The sequence below is a fragment of the Tachyglossus aculeatus genome, chromosome 7 (assembly GCF_015852505.1).
Source record: "Tachyglossus aculeatus isolate mTacAcu1 chromosome 7, mTacAcu1.pri, whole genome shotgun sequence".
In the NCBI taxonomy this organism is placed as follows: Eukaryota; Metazoa; Chordata; class Mammalia; order Monotremata; family Tachyglossidae; genus Tachyglossus; species Tachyglossus aculeatus.
Window position 1 is genome coordinate 11,317,919 of NC_052072.1, and position 14,559 is coordinate 11,332,477.

At 43.3% G+C, this 14,559-nt stretch overlaps 1 protein-coding gene across 1 annotated transcript in view; it reads right to left on the reverse strand.

Annotated features, from left to right (window-relative positions):
- INO80D (INO80 complex subunit D) overlaps positions 1–14,559 on the reverse strand; it is a 101,528-nt gene that overhangs the window by 2,270 nt on the left and 84,699 nt on the right. Inside the window, exons 7-10 of the mRNA XM_038749830.1 lie at positions 10,820–10,929; positions 6,821–6,954; positions 2,331–2,548; positions 1,080–1,237 (exon numbers count right to left, since the gene is read on the reverse strand). Of these exons, the coding sequence (XP_038605758.1) occupies positions 1,080–1,237; positions 2,331–2,548; positions 6,821–6,954; positions 10,820–10,929 (620 nt within the window). The remainder of the gene's footprint in view (positions 1–1,079; positions 1,238–2,330; positions 2,549–6,820; positions 6,955–10,819; positions 10,930–14,559) is intronic.

The following is a 14,559-nucleotide window of genomic DNA, read 5'->3' on the forward strand; positions in this document are numbered from 1 at the left end:
TTCTCTGTGCCTCAGTTACCTCATCTGTAAAATGGGGATTAAGACTGTAAGGCCCCTGTGGAACAACCTGATTACCTTGTAACCTCCCCAGCGCTTAGAACAGTGCTTTGCACATAGAAAGTGCTTAATAAATGTCATCACTATTATTATTATTATTTACTCCTTGTAAAAAATAAAAAGACAACACTGTGTATGTTGAAAATGTTTTTCAATCAATCGATCCAATGTATTGAGTGCTTACTGGGTGCAAAGCACTGTACTAGGTGCTTGGGAGAATAATAATAAAAATAATAATTGTGGAATTTGTTAAGTGCTTACTATGTGCCAGGCACATAAGTGCTGAGGTAGATACAAGATAATCAGGTTGGAAACATCCCCTGTCCCACATATGGCTCATGTCTCATACAATTAAACACAGTTGATAGACACATTCCCTACCCACAAGGAATTTACAGTCTAGAAGGGGAGACAGACATTAATATAAATTATGGATATACACCTAAGTGCTGTGGGGATCAGGGAAGGGTGAATAAGGGGTGTGATTTTTACTAAGGTTTTAGGGTGGGGAGAGTGATTGTCTGTCAGATATGAAGGGGGATGAAATTCCGGGCCAGAGGCAGGACGTGGGTGAGGGGTCGGTGGTGAGATAGATGAGGTCGAGGTACGCTCTCTGAGGCGTAACAGGATAGTGAGTAAACTGGGTCGCAGTAGGAAATCAGGGAGGTAAGATGGGAGGGGGCAAGGAGATTGGGTGCTTTGAAGTCTGTGGTAAGGCGGAGATGGAACTGGAGGTTTTTGAGGAGTAGGGAAACATGGACTGAACGGCTTTATAGAAAAATGCAACATCTGGGAGCCGATCCAACTACGTGCCCATAACGCCAACAGACAGACAACACCTGATACATCTCGGGGGAGGAGAGAGGGCATTTTGGCCTTTAACACTTTCTAACTTCAGAAACAAAATAAAATAAAAAAGAGCCCTGCAACTAAATTGCTGGGAACACATCAGGCAGATCTCGAAACAATCGTTTGCCCACCATCATTCTTCATCAACTTCCTTGAAACACAACAAGAAATACCTTCGAAGAAATCAAAGTCTTGTAAGTCATCAGGCAGCCGGGGCAGGACGTCGGAAAAGTCTTCCTGATTTAATTCCAAGTCATGTGGAATGTCTGAGATCTCATTGGCAATGTCATCGGGCAGCTCGTCTGTACTCAGCTCCGGTGTGGAGGGGCTCCTGAGGGAAGACAACATCAGCTTTCCAATTACGTTCCGCCCAACTTCGAGGTGCTTTCCCTCTCTCTAACCGGTTGGCCAACACTGGACAAGTCCAGAAACTGGAAATTCTGTCTCTAAAATGAAGAATTTTTAGGTTTTTCAGCTGTGAAGAGGGATGCAGCCTTGAGAAACATTTGCCGTACAAACAGGCGAGGTGGAAAATGCTCTGTCCTTTACGTGAAACCCAGAGTCAGGATTTTCCTGCATTTTACTTTCAGAAGGTCACGTGAATCCGAGACCTGTAAAGGTTGACGAAATCTCCAAACTGGCTTCAGTTCTTTCCGTTTCCCGACCGTATCCCCCGCACTGCCATTTGAATCGTAAAGTTTTCTGCGTAGCAGACCCTGACTATGAGGGACAATAGAGGTCATGGGAAGAGAGGTACTTTTGAAAATGGCCAAAAAGACTCTCAGTCGTCCCTTCGCCCCAAAAAGATGCATCTCAGCTACAAGTTCATGAACCCGGAACAACACTACTTTCTGGAAATCTCTCCATTTCCTAATCAAGGCATCCCAGAACCCCCGATTTGATCTATGGAGTGCTCCGCTGACCGGGAGGGAAGCAGTGTGGCCTAGTGGAAAGACCATGGACCTGGGAATAAGAAGGACCTGAGCTCTAATCCCAGCTCTGCCATGTGTCTGCTATGTGACCCTGGCAGATATGTCACTTCTCTGGGCCTCAGTGCCCTCACCTGTAAAATGTGGATTTTACATGGGGCTGGGAGCCTCATGTGGGACAGGGACTGTGTCCAACCTGAATACCTTGTTTCTACCCTTGTGCTTTAGAACAGTGCTTGGCACATAGTAAGGGCTTAACAAATATCACAATTATTATTAACCTTATTATTACTAATTGTTACTATTAATAATAACGACACTGATGATAATAAACACAGTCAGTTGTTACAAAAAGTTGGAGGAGTTACTTGGTTGTTTGGAAGGAACACCCTGTTCTTTCCGCTTTCCCTGTTCTTGCCACCTGAACTCGGACCGCAAATGCAGACAGCCCTGGGAAAGCCCGAATCCCATCTCCACGGCTCCGCTTAATCCTACCGTATCCGGACGATCTCCACTGGCAGTGAGACGCTGGTGGGCATGCTGAGGTTCCCTTGGGGCACCGCAGGAGGAATGGGTTTCTGTGGCCGACGTGGTCCCCGCCTTCTCTTCTTCTTGTGTTTTTTGGTAAGTGCAGGAGGCTTCGTTTTTTTCCTGGGTTTCCTCTGCTGCTGGTGCTGAACTTTTCGGGAGCTGTCTCCTCTTAGGAAATTATCCTTTCAGGGGGAGAGAGGGAATTGTGTTCATCCTGGTGCTTTCGTCCGATCTCTATCAGTCCCAATCAATCAATACGGTATAGACTCCCTATAAAGATCACTCGACCAAAAGAACCCCGGCCGCAAAACCTGCAAGCTGAGGAAGAAGCTGGGGGAGATGGGGCTAACGTGAGTTGGGCTCGCAGTGTGTTTCAGCAAAGGTGCACCCCGAAACCTCATTCCCAGGCCCCTGAAATTATGAATGGATTAACTACACGGCTCACTTAACACCAGGGTGGTTTGGTCTGACCAGCGAATCGATGGTAAACTGTTCCCCAGAGGAAAATACTCGTGTTTCAGACAACTAGGATATGAGAAGCAGCGGGGCATACTGGATGGAAAGGGAGTCAAAGGACCTGGCTTCTAAAACCGGCTCTGACATTTGCCTGCTGTGTGACCCTGGGCAAGTCACAACACCTCTGGGCCTCTGGTTTCTCATCTTTAAAATGGGGATTTAATCCCCATTTTTTTCCCCTCCTACAAAGACTGCGAGCCTCATGAGGGACCAGGTTGCGACCTGTTTATGGTGTATCTACCCAGTGCTTAGTCAGTCAGTCAATCGTATTTATTGAGTGCTTTCTGTGTGCAGAGCACTGTACTAAGCACTTGGGAGAGTACAATATAACAACATTGCAGACACATTCCCTACCTATAACAACCTAACAGTCTAGAGGCGGCGCTTGGTACATAATAAATACCACACTTTATAAATACCACAATCACTAAAAACCTTTGTGTAAATTGCCTTTTGATGTGGTAAGTAATAGACAAGGTACCTTTCAAATGTGAGAAATTTACTCTGTGTTCACTGGTAAATTTGGGTTAACTGGGATTATTTTCTTTTAGTACGAGAACCACATCCTCAAAGAGAATCAAGATTCAAGACTATTTGAGAAGGGGAAGTCACATTTCTGTACCGTTTTGCTTTGCAACAGAAAATAAATCTCTTCTGCCCATTACGTCCTACTCCACTCTGATCCACAAGACAATATTTCCTTATGCAAATGAACCTTCAATTAGCTACACCAAGGGACTAAAATGCATATTCATTTGAAATATCTGGATCTTTCTGAATCTATTTCCAACTTATGAGATAGCCCAATGCATATTTTAGATGGTCTGAAATGCCCATATCTCTTCACCCAAGAGAGAACTTCTTGGGCAAAGTACAACGGCCTAAACACCGAGTTTAATAAAAGCGGGTTGAGGGAACATCAGCAAATAAATTCATTTTAAAAGGGCTTGAACTTTTGCGGGAGGCACCAACTGAAGCCATCGTGCACCCCTTTGGCATATGTTTATCGATGATGATGGAACCAGGTCCCCCAAAATGGTGGGTGACAAGATTTGGAAAACTGAGCTTTGTGATCTAACCGAGGACCAGTACAATACATTCTGCTACTGCTCTGCTTCACCTCCTGGAGATGAAACAGTGCTTTGCACATAGTAAGCGCTTAACAAATGCCATCATTATTATTATTATTATTATGAAACGGACTGGGGAAGCAAATGTGGGCTAGTGGAAAGAGTATGGGCCTGGGAATCGGAGGACCTGGGTTCTTATTTGAGCTCCTCCTCTTGTCTCCTGCAAGTCCTCAGGAAAAGCAATTTACTTCTCTGTGCCTCAGGTATCTCATCAGTAAAATGGGGATTGAGACTGTGAGCCCTATGTGGGACAGGGATCGTGTCCAACCTGATTATCTTGCATCTACCCCAGCGCTTAATACAGTGCCAGGCACAGCACTTGAATGGTCTAGTGGGAATAGCCTGGGAGTCATAAGGACCTGGGTTCTAATCCCGGGTCTGCCACTTGTCTGCTGTGTGACCTTGGGCACGTCCCTTAACTTCTCTGTGTCTCAGTTACCTCATCTGTAAAATGGGGATTAAGGTTGTGAGCCCAATGTGGTACATGGACTGGGTCCCTGATTTGCTTGAATCTATCCCAGCACTTAGTACAATGCCTGGCACAAAGTAAGTGCTCAATAAATACTATGAAAAAAAACCCAAAAAACAAGCAAACCATAAAAACCCCACAGACTGGCCGAGACTGAGAAAACAATGAGGGACAAGGATAAAGTTCCAAAAGCCCATACTTAACATATTCCTTCTGACAATCTGTGAGAAGAAAGAAGCAGTAAGTTCCCCTATAAGCAGTACTGTCACTACGGGTTTTGGACAGGATGTTGGTGAGGAAATACAGAAAGCGCCTAGATAGAATGGGGAGTGATGCTGAAAGAATAAGTTGCATGTTTGCACGTTACATATATGATAATGCGAGATAAACACTTGGTACAGTGTTCTGCAAACAGTAAGCGCTCAATAAATACCTCTGATTGGCTGTTGAAGAACAAATTTCCTGTGCGATAGGTGATATGACAGTATTTAAGCACTGTCACCCTTAAAGATCTTTTCACCAGTTTAGAGACCTTACAAATGTTTCTAGAAACACAATAAAACCATTAACCTTAGTGCATTCTATAAAGTATTCGGCACACTCGTTATATATTCACCACCACAGCTAATAATATGGCAGTCTTGAAGTGATTTGTGAAAATGACTGAAACTCACTTTCAACTATGAATCAGACCAAAGAGAAGCGTCAATCCAAAGTAATCGTGCTAGTACAGAAACAAGGCCTGGACATTTAACATGTCCCTATAATATTAAAAAACCTAATTAAATTTTTCTAGCTATACTCATCAACTGCATCCTACTCTGGAGAAAGACATCAACGCTTCACCTATATACAAATGCAAGCTCACTAGGAAAAATATACCAATAGCTTCATTCAGATTCATGCACTCAGAGCACTGAAACCAAAACACCATTAACAACAAAGACAGTTTTGCAATATCACTATGAGAAAAACAAATTATCCTGCTGGGGAAACCTACAAATAGGTATCTCATTTTAGAAGCATGTGTTCCTCCCTACCCAAATGTCAAAGATTAAATGAGCAGCATGGCCTAATGGAAATAGTGTAGACCTGGGTGTCACTTAACTTCTCTATGACTCAGTTACCTCACCTGTAAAATGGGGATTTAACAGCTGTTCTTCCTACTTAGAATGTGCGACCTATGTGGGACAGAAACTGTCTAACCTAATTATCTTGTACCTTCCACAGTGCTTATAACAATGCTTGACAAATAGTAGGTGCTTAAAAAATACCACTATTCTTATTAATAATAATATTATTATAATACCATTATCATCAGTAACAATAATAATAATAATATCAGTAACAATAATAATTATTATTATTATCAGTAACAATATTAATAATGATGAGAGGTTTCTTTGCAACTAATATAGAAATGAAGCGACTTTACATACCCAGCGCTTAGAACAGTGCTTTGCACATAGTAAGCACTTAATAAATGCCATCATTATTATTATTATTATTTACTGCTTAATTACTGATTAAAACTTTTCCAGTTTTAGCTGCTTTTCTTCTTTTATAGGGTGGTAGAAGAGGAAATACATTTTTTTTCTGAGGCATGAACAATAAAAGAGCTGACTTTCAGGAAATAAAACTAAGCTAGCTCCTTTCCGAAAACAAATCATGTCCACCGATTCTTACTGAGCAGACATGAGCATGAGGCAAAGCAGTAATTAAGTTAAAAAAGAATTACCGCATTGAGAGGGAACTGGCTTTTGGAAGAAATTCCATCCAAAAACCAGGAAAAATTTTCTGACCCCATACAAGAAAGGCCTAGCACAAATACAGAGCAAACCACTGGGCATCTCTTAGGTTTGAAATGCATATATATCATGGCCTAGCGGATAGAGCACGGGCATGGGTTCTAATCCCGGATCCAACACTTGTCTGCTGTGTCACCTTAGGCAAGTCACTTAATTTCTCTGTGCCTCAGTTACCTCATCTATAAAATGGAGATTAAGAACTCCATTGAGTTCTATGTGAGCCCCATATGGGACAGGGATTATGTCCAATTTGATAAGTTTATATCTACCCCAATGCTTAGAACAGTGCTCAACACAGACTAAGCACTTAACAATTACATCACTGCTGTTGTTATATACACACATATATGTGTTTGTGTGTGTAGATATCTATCTATATCTATGCCCATCAATAGATAGATATCCGTATAATTAAATTGAGTTAAGCAAACTTGGAAGGGTTGGGGTACATTGATGAGTTCACAAAAGGAATTAGGATGAAATAGAGCCTCCGAATTCTTCTAGGCCCGAAGCACACAAACTGAAACTTACCATTTTTTTGGCATGTTCTTCACACAGAGGTGTCTGATGGGTGATGTCAAAAACTGGCACAGAGCACTGCTGCCCGTCTGCAAACTTGGCCGTGCAACTTGAAAAGAGCTGCTGAGAGCGATTCAAGAGGATATCTGCATAGTTCAGTGTTAGGAACAACACACAACAAGCACTGTTGAAAAAACACACATTAACTATACTGTCCGAATGGTATTATCGTGGTCCAAACTGTGGGATCCGGCCAAATTTTAATGGGAAAAAAAAATTACCATAGATTTGCCAACACTTTAAAAATCATCACCTATCCAGCTGTATTTCTGGACTTGGCCACTTTGTTAATGGAGCCTCAATAACAGTCTCCTTCATGGGGATTGTACACCAAGTTTGGGACTTTAGAACAGAATGGTCAGTTTCTTTATTAACTCAAGAATTACTGAAAAGTCCAAAATTTAACAATCAGAGGAAACTCCCTTCTGAGCTTCTTCCTCTAAACTGTCAGCTCCTTGTGGGCCAGGGACATGTCTATTAACTCTGGTATATTGTACGCTCCTAAGCATTTAATATACTGCTCAACACATTGTAAGTGCTCAATAAATACCACTGATTGATTCTAAAGGTGAACTGCCCTGCTCACAATACTGCCAGAGGCAAATACATACATATATATATATATATATATATATATATATATATATATATATAATCATTATATCCCTACAATTTAAAAATCTTCCCATTCCAAATTCAATTTATTACCCCCAAATATCTAACCTAAAAAAAGCCCTCAACATCCAAAGATCCAAAATTTTCCCCGAAATTAATTTATCAATCAGACCTATACACCACAAATTTCTCATACATCACCTTTATTAGTCATGGACTTTCTCTTATTTTCTTCAGCTTCCCAGAGAACGCTTGCATTAAAGATCCTTCACCATCGCTCATTCTACATAATCCATAATTTATTTATAAATATGGATGTAAGCGCTTATTATGTGCAGAGCGCTGTTCTAAGCGCTAGAGAGGTTGCAAGGTGATGAGGTTGTCCCCCGGGGGGCTCACAGTCTTCATCCCCATTTTACAGATGAGGGAACTGAGGCCCGGAGAAGTGAAGTGACTGGCCCAAAGTCACACAACTGACTTTTTATTTTGTTAGTATGTTTGGTTTTGTTCTCTGTCTCCCCCTTTTAGACTGTGAGCCCACTGTTGGGTAGGGACTGTCTCTATGTGTTGCCAGTTTGTACTTCCCAAGCGCTTAGTACAGTGCTCTGCACATAGTAAGCGCTCAATAAATAGGATTGATGATGATGATGATGATGATGTCTGCCTCCCCATCTAGACTCTAAGCTCTTGGTGGGCAGAGTTCATGCCTACCAACTCTGCTGCATTGTACTCTCCCAAGCGCTTAGTGCAGTGCTCTTAATAGGCTTTCAATAAATTCCACTGACTGACTGATGGATTCCACATGGCCACTGGGGAAACCCAGACAGCAAAGGGATTAAAAATCAAAGGAGAGATGACATGTTCAACAAGCACAGCAACATTTGGAGAGTCAATCCCCCGTTACAGAATTTTTAGGCCTCTAATTTTTCCCAATCTAGCTACTGACTTCTCAGAAAATAGTTTATAGCCCCCAAATACTTTTCTCTTCCCTACAGACTTCCTCTTCTGCACAGGTGGCTGAGAAAGACTTCAGGGCAAATCGTGAAGAGACGTGCTTCAAAATGTGAATAGAGAGAGGCCAAGAGAATACTTTCTTCAGTTTTTAAAGGTTCCTTTCATGAACTTTGGAAAGAACACAGGTCTGGGAATCAGGAGACCGAGTTCTAATCCTGCTCTTCTACTTCCCTGCTGGGTGACTTTGGGCAAGTTATTTAACTTCCCTGTGCATTTCCTCATCTGTAAAATGGGGATTCAACATCTCTTCTCCCATCTACTTATGCTGTGAGCCCCTTGTAGGACAGAGATAGTGTCCGACATGATGATCTTGTATCTATCCCAGTGCTGAGCACATAGTAAATGCTTAACAAATTCCACAACAGTTGTTGATTCATAGTTGCCCTGGGTATCGGCAAGTTGTTTCTCTCCCTCTAGACTGTAAGCTAATTGTGGGGATGGAATGTGTCTGCTATATTGTTATATTATACTTTCCCAAGTGCTAGTACAGTGCTCTGCACACAGTAAGTGCTCAATAAATATCATTGATTAACTGATTGATTGAATTAACTGCACAGGCATTTTATCAATCAATCGTATTTACTGAGAATTTAGCATGTGCAGAACACTCAGCTAAATGCTTCAGAGAGTACACTATAACAGGGTTGGCAGACATGTTCCCTGCCAACAATGGGCTTACAGTCTATTATTTTTCTGATGTACTCTAAACAAAGGCTTCTCACAATCACCTCCACAAAACAATAACTCATTTCCCATCAGGAAACAGCATGGCCTAGTGGATAGAGCATGGCCCTGGAAGTAAGAAGGACCTTGGCTCTAATCCCAGCTCTTCCATCTGTCTGCTGGATGCCCTTGGGGAAGTCACTTCACTTCTCTTTGCCTCAGTTACCTCACCGGTAAAATGGGGATTAAGGGTGTGAGTCCCGTGTGGGACAGGGACTGTGTCCAACCTAATTAGCTTATATCTACCCCAGTGCTTAGAACAATGCTCGACAAACGTCATTATTATTGTTATCAGCCCTGACGATGCTCGATTTTCACCTTTCATGCAACCAGGCATAGCTTCCTTCACTATAATCTGCTCAACTAATTGGGTCCTACCGCTGACTTCATATATTATAAGACTACGTCTCTATTTTATAGAAACCTTGAAGGAGTTGCTGAGGAGTGCTTTTTCTCAATGGATGGAATCTTCCCCTTTTAAAAGTTGACAGGCAGAGGGGTACCAGATTCTACCAGAGAACTCGAACCGGGCGCCAAACACTGAAAGATTTCGCTACAGGGGAGGCAGCATTTTTGGCCCAACTGCCGAAACCCCACAACGTACATCTGTGAGACGGCGGAGCGCTAGTACAAGCTGACGGCGGTATTTTCAGCACCATTTAATGAGCACTTGCGGTGTACAGAGCTGTGTAACAGGCCCTCAAGATTCCGTGAATGAAAAGAAACAAAACACCATACGGCCGATGCCCTTGAGGAGCTTCACAATCTAATGTAGAAATATGGAGACAAATCTCAATTTCACTGCATAATATCATGAACCCCTTTCTGTACTCCATCAGTGATTCCCTTCCCTTTGGCTCAGACTTCTTTCGCGTACCTAATTTCTTTTCCCCCGGTCTCTCCTAACTATTGCCGTGACCTGTTTCGGCTTCACTGCGCTCAGACCCTTGCACTACTGCATTCAGGCTATTTGGATGTGGGCTCAGCTGTAGACTGAGCAGTTATTGTGCCACAAATGACAGATTTAGATTAGATACCGCTGTCTAGGCTCCGGAAAAAAGTCTGGAGAATCAGAGAAGTGTAAGCCCTCAACCTTTATGTGGAAGGCTCCAAACCCTCCGTCCCCTCCCCTCACCCAAAAGAGCAGTCCTTCTCTGTTCACCCTCGCCCTCAGAAGTGGGACGTGAGGAGGGGGAAGGTCTGCTCTCTATGGCTCACTCTTTCGGGGGATTCTCCTGTCAGTCTTTCTCCTGTTCTCTGATTTGCCTCTCTTCCCTCCTGAACCGTGATCTGCTCCTGAATTTCCAGCATTGGCCTCAAAGCCCGCAGATGGAAACCCTATTACGGATGTCTTTAAACTGCACGCTACCCTCTGGCAGGCGTGCTAGCGATCTGCCACGTCTAGTCTGTCTGTTCCCAATTTTCTTTGGAGAAACAACCAAGCCAAGGGGATTTAAGGAGCACTGGTAACTGGGCAAAATATGTGATTACCCCCGGCAATGTAATTGTGGGAAATGTTTAGGATGGGAACTGTTCAGATAGCAATGGATCTGGTCACTATTTGGAGGCTGCAGCAGAAGAAGCCAATGAAGAGGATACGCTGAAAGCAATGCCTGGTGAATGGAAGGGCCTTGTTGGTGCACTGTTCACCCTTCACCGTCCCACTACATGGGGCTGGTTCTGCTTCCTTCAGCTTGGCCTGGTTTGTGCTGAAAACAAAAAAAAGACAAGTTGCTTTTTTAAGAATTAATCGTGAATGAGGGAGTGCCTTAAGAGAACACATTACAGTGGTTCTGTTGGAAAGGACTTAAACAGATGTCATCTCTGGGTAGCAAAGATCCATTGATCAGGTAAAGGGAGACCAAGAATTTCGGTTTCCAATACTTGGACTCTGCCTGCAATCTCAGAGAGTAAACTGGAACCTGGAAGAACAATCTTGTGTGTCTACCTTTTCGCCACTGAAAAATGTCACCGAGTAGGTTTATACTGATATGTCTTTTCACCTGAAGTTCATTACTCTGGTTAGCGGTAAAAGAGAGCCATGTACGCAAATCTATATATAAGGAAGAGGGGATCGCTGTCTTGTTCACGCAAAGAGCCCTAACTGACTCACAAGGTGATCCCGGGCAGCACCTCCCTGGAAGAACAGGACCCCCCCCCCCCCCCCGCGCCATTTCCCCTCCCCAATTCTGGAATTCTGACACAGTGGCCCGAGCCCAGAGGGGTGGAAATTCCTGGTGGGAATTGCCACCCACTGAGCTGCCACGGGCACAATTTCTACCTTGCCTCATGCGAAAGAGAGGCCAATCAATCAATCAAACTTACTGAGCACTTGATATGTGCAGAGCACTGAACTAAGTGGTTGAGAGAACAAAATACCAGAGAATTAGCAGACACAGTCCCTGCCCACAGTGAGTTTACAGTTTTGAGGGGGAACCAGACATTGATAGGACTAAAGGGCTGCAGCCACTACAGTTCCCACTTGGGTCCCAAAACCAAGTTGGAGGAGGAGGTGGCAGAGGAGCTGATGAAGGGGCTTCTTCTGTCTGCCTCTGCTTCTTCCCCAATTCTCTACTCGGCCTCTCCCTGCTCGATTGGTACCTCCTTGGTTCTCCCTGTGCCACTACTTCCAGGTTCCTGCTGCATTCTTGGCCACTCTCTCTGGCCCTCCCTGCCTCTATTCAGGCACGAAGAGGACCGTAAAGGCCCGGGATGCCAAAACGATGTCGCAGGAGGTGGGACAGAGCAAAAACAAAAAGAATCCAGGAGCTGTGGAGGAGAGACCCAACCAGCATGTACCTCTCTTACTTCCTCTAAGCCCAATCATAGAGGGGCAATGCAACAAAAAAAGTTGCCTGGACCTATTTTCAGGCATTTCCTCTCAATTCACCTTTCCCTTTCCATCCCTTCTTTGCCTCCATAAAGAACAGTTCCCACACCTACCAAACTGTCCTTACATCCCAGAATGGCCTCTGGTCTATTTACCTTCTCTGCTTGAGGGGCTACCTACACAAGTTCCAGGAGTTACATGTGTCAGGGAATAAGTCAGTCAGTCAATCATATTTATGGGGCGCTTACTGGGTGCAGAGCACTGTACTAAGTGGTTGGAAGAGTACAACACGACAATAAACAGGCACATTCCCTGCCCACAGTGAGAAGCAGAGTGACTTAGGGGAAAGAGCCCGGGCTCAGGAGACAGAGATCGTGGGTCCTAATCTCGGCTCTGCCACTTAACTGTGTGACTTTGGGCCAGTCACTTCACTTCTCTGTGCCTCAGTTCCCTCATCTCTACAATGGGGATGAAGTCTGTGAGCCCCACATGGGACAACTTGACTACCTACCCCAGCAGCTTAGAACAGTGCTTGGCACAAATACCATCATTATTATTAGCAGTACCCAGTAAGAATACTGCATACTTCCTCTCCCTCTCTAGACTGTAAGCTCATTATGGGCAGGGAACGCATCTACTGATTCTGTTGAACTATACTCTCCCAAGTGCTTGGTACAGTGCTTTGTGCATAATAAGTGCTCAATGAATACCAGGTGTTGACTGACACGTAGAACATGGGAAATATAGTGCTAAAACCTAACACTAGTGAGTGTTTGCATTCATCAGGTACCTCAATCTCCATGGGCCCTTAAACACGTAAAGCATACTAACAAGTGCGCTGCACACAGTATGAGCTCAATAAATATGACTGACTGAATGAATAAATGAATGAATGGCTGAATGAAACAATTGGAAGGCTTTTACTTACATGGCACAGTACTGCCCAATTAATCATTCTGTACAATCTGTATAACCTCATGTTCTCACGGTTTGATTAAAAAGAAAAGATCAAAACCAGCAATTATATTTCTCCAGGAAACCAACTATTTTTATAAAGGAAAAGAGTTGCAATTGAACTGGAAAATGACCAAACTGAGACCAATGCCTGTAGCTTAGAAACAAAACATTCTACTTTGGAGAACTGTCACTCTGTGAATATATGCTGGAAAATTCAGCCATTCAAAAAAAACATCAAAGTAGGATTTTAAAGACAAACTTTGGCCTAAATATAAGATGGCTAGTATAACACATATTCAAATACTCCTATGCAATTTTCTTTTGGTCAGGTTTTGTGAAGGTGAAAGCAAATCTGTTAGCCTACTGCGAAACTGATTTCAAATTGGGCACATGAATTGTGAATTATGAGGAAGTATTGTTGATTTAACTTATCTTCTTTGGAATGATTATAACCAGACAGTACTGGTTATGAAGATATTATTATCAGCCTGGTGTTATGGGTGAGATTAAAACGTTTTTTAAGTGAATGAACCTCAATACGACTATACTCAAAGACTAAAATAATGCTCCACAAAGGCAATAGCAAAACTGAAATTAACATTAATGTGGTCTCTAGATACTACCACAATGGATCAAAAATACATTTTGCATATGCCTGGAGTTTCAAGGAGGGGGACAATTTCCAGGGCAAAGAGCTGATATTAACCCATACGTGCTTAGTGTGAAATTCTATAATGATGGCATTTATTAAGCACTTACTATGTGCTAACTATGTACTATAAGCAGTGTGGCTCAGTGGAAAAGAGCCTGGGCTTTGGAGTCTGAGGTCGTGGGTTCAAATTCCGGCTCCGCCAATTGTCAGCTGTGTGACTTTGGGCAAGTCACTTCACTTCTCTGGGCCTCAGTTACCTCATCTGTAAAATGGGGATTAAGACTGTGAGCCCCCCATGGGACAACCTGATCACCTTGTAACCTCCCCAGCGCTTAGAACAGTGCTTTGCACATAGTAAGCGCTTAATAAATGCCATCATCATCATCATCATATAATGTTTTCCTTTTTCAAACATACCAAAACACCAGAAAAATACCACCACTCTAGCCGAGGCTGAAGAACTTTATGGGCTCTCCTTCCAAAATGTGCAGCTGAATAATGCCTAAGTTGCGGGGGGAGAAAAAACACGCTCTGCCTCAAAGCAGCGTGGCTTAGTGGAAAGAGCCCAGGCTTGGGACTCAGAGGTCGTGGGTTCTAAGCCCGGTTCTGCCGCTTATCAGCTGTTTGACTTCGGGCAAGTCACTTAACTTCTCTGTGCCTCAGTTACCTCATCTGTGAAATGGGGATTAAGACTGTGAGCCCCACGTGGGACATCCTGATCACCTTGTATCTACCCCAGCGCTTAAAACAGGGCTTCGCACATAGTAAGCACTTAACAAATACCATTATTGTTATTATTAATACTGATGTTTCCCTAGGAAATCTGACCAGAATCGTTTTGCCTCCAAGCGACAGCATCAGCCTGAGTGGCAGATCGAAAGCAGGCTACGTCCTTTTGAA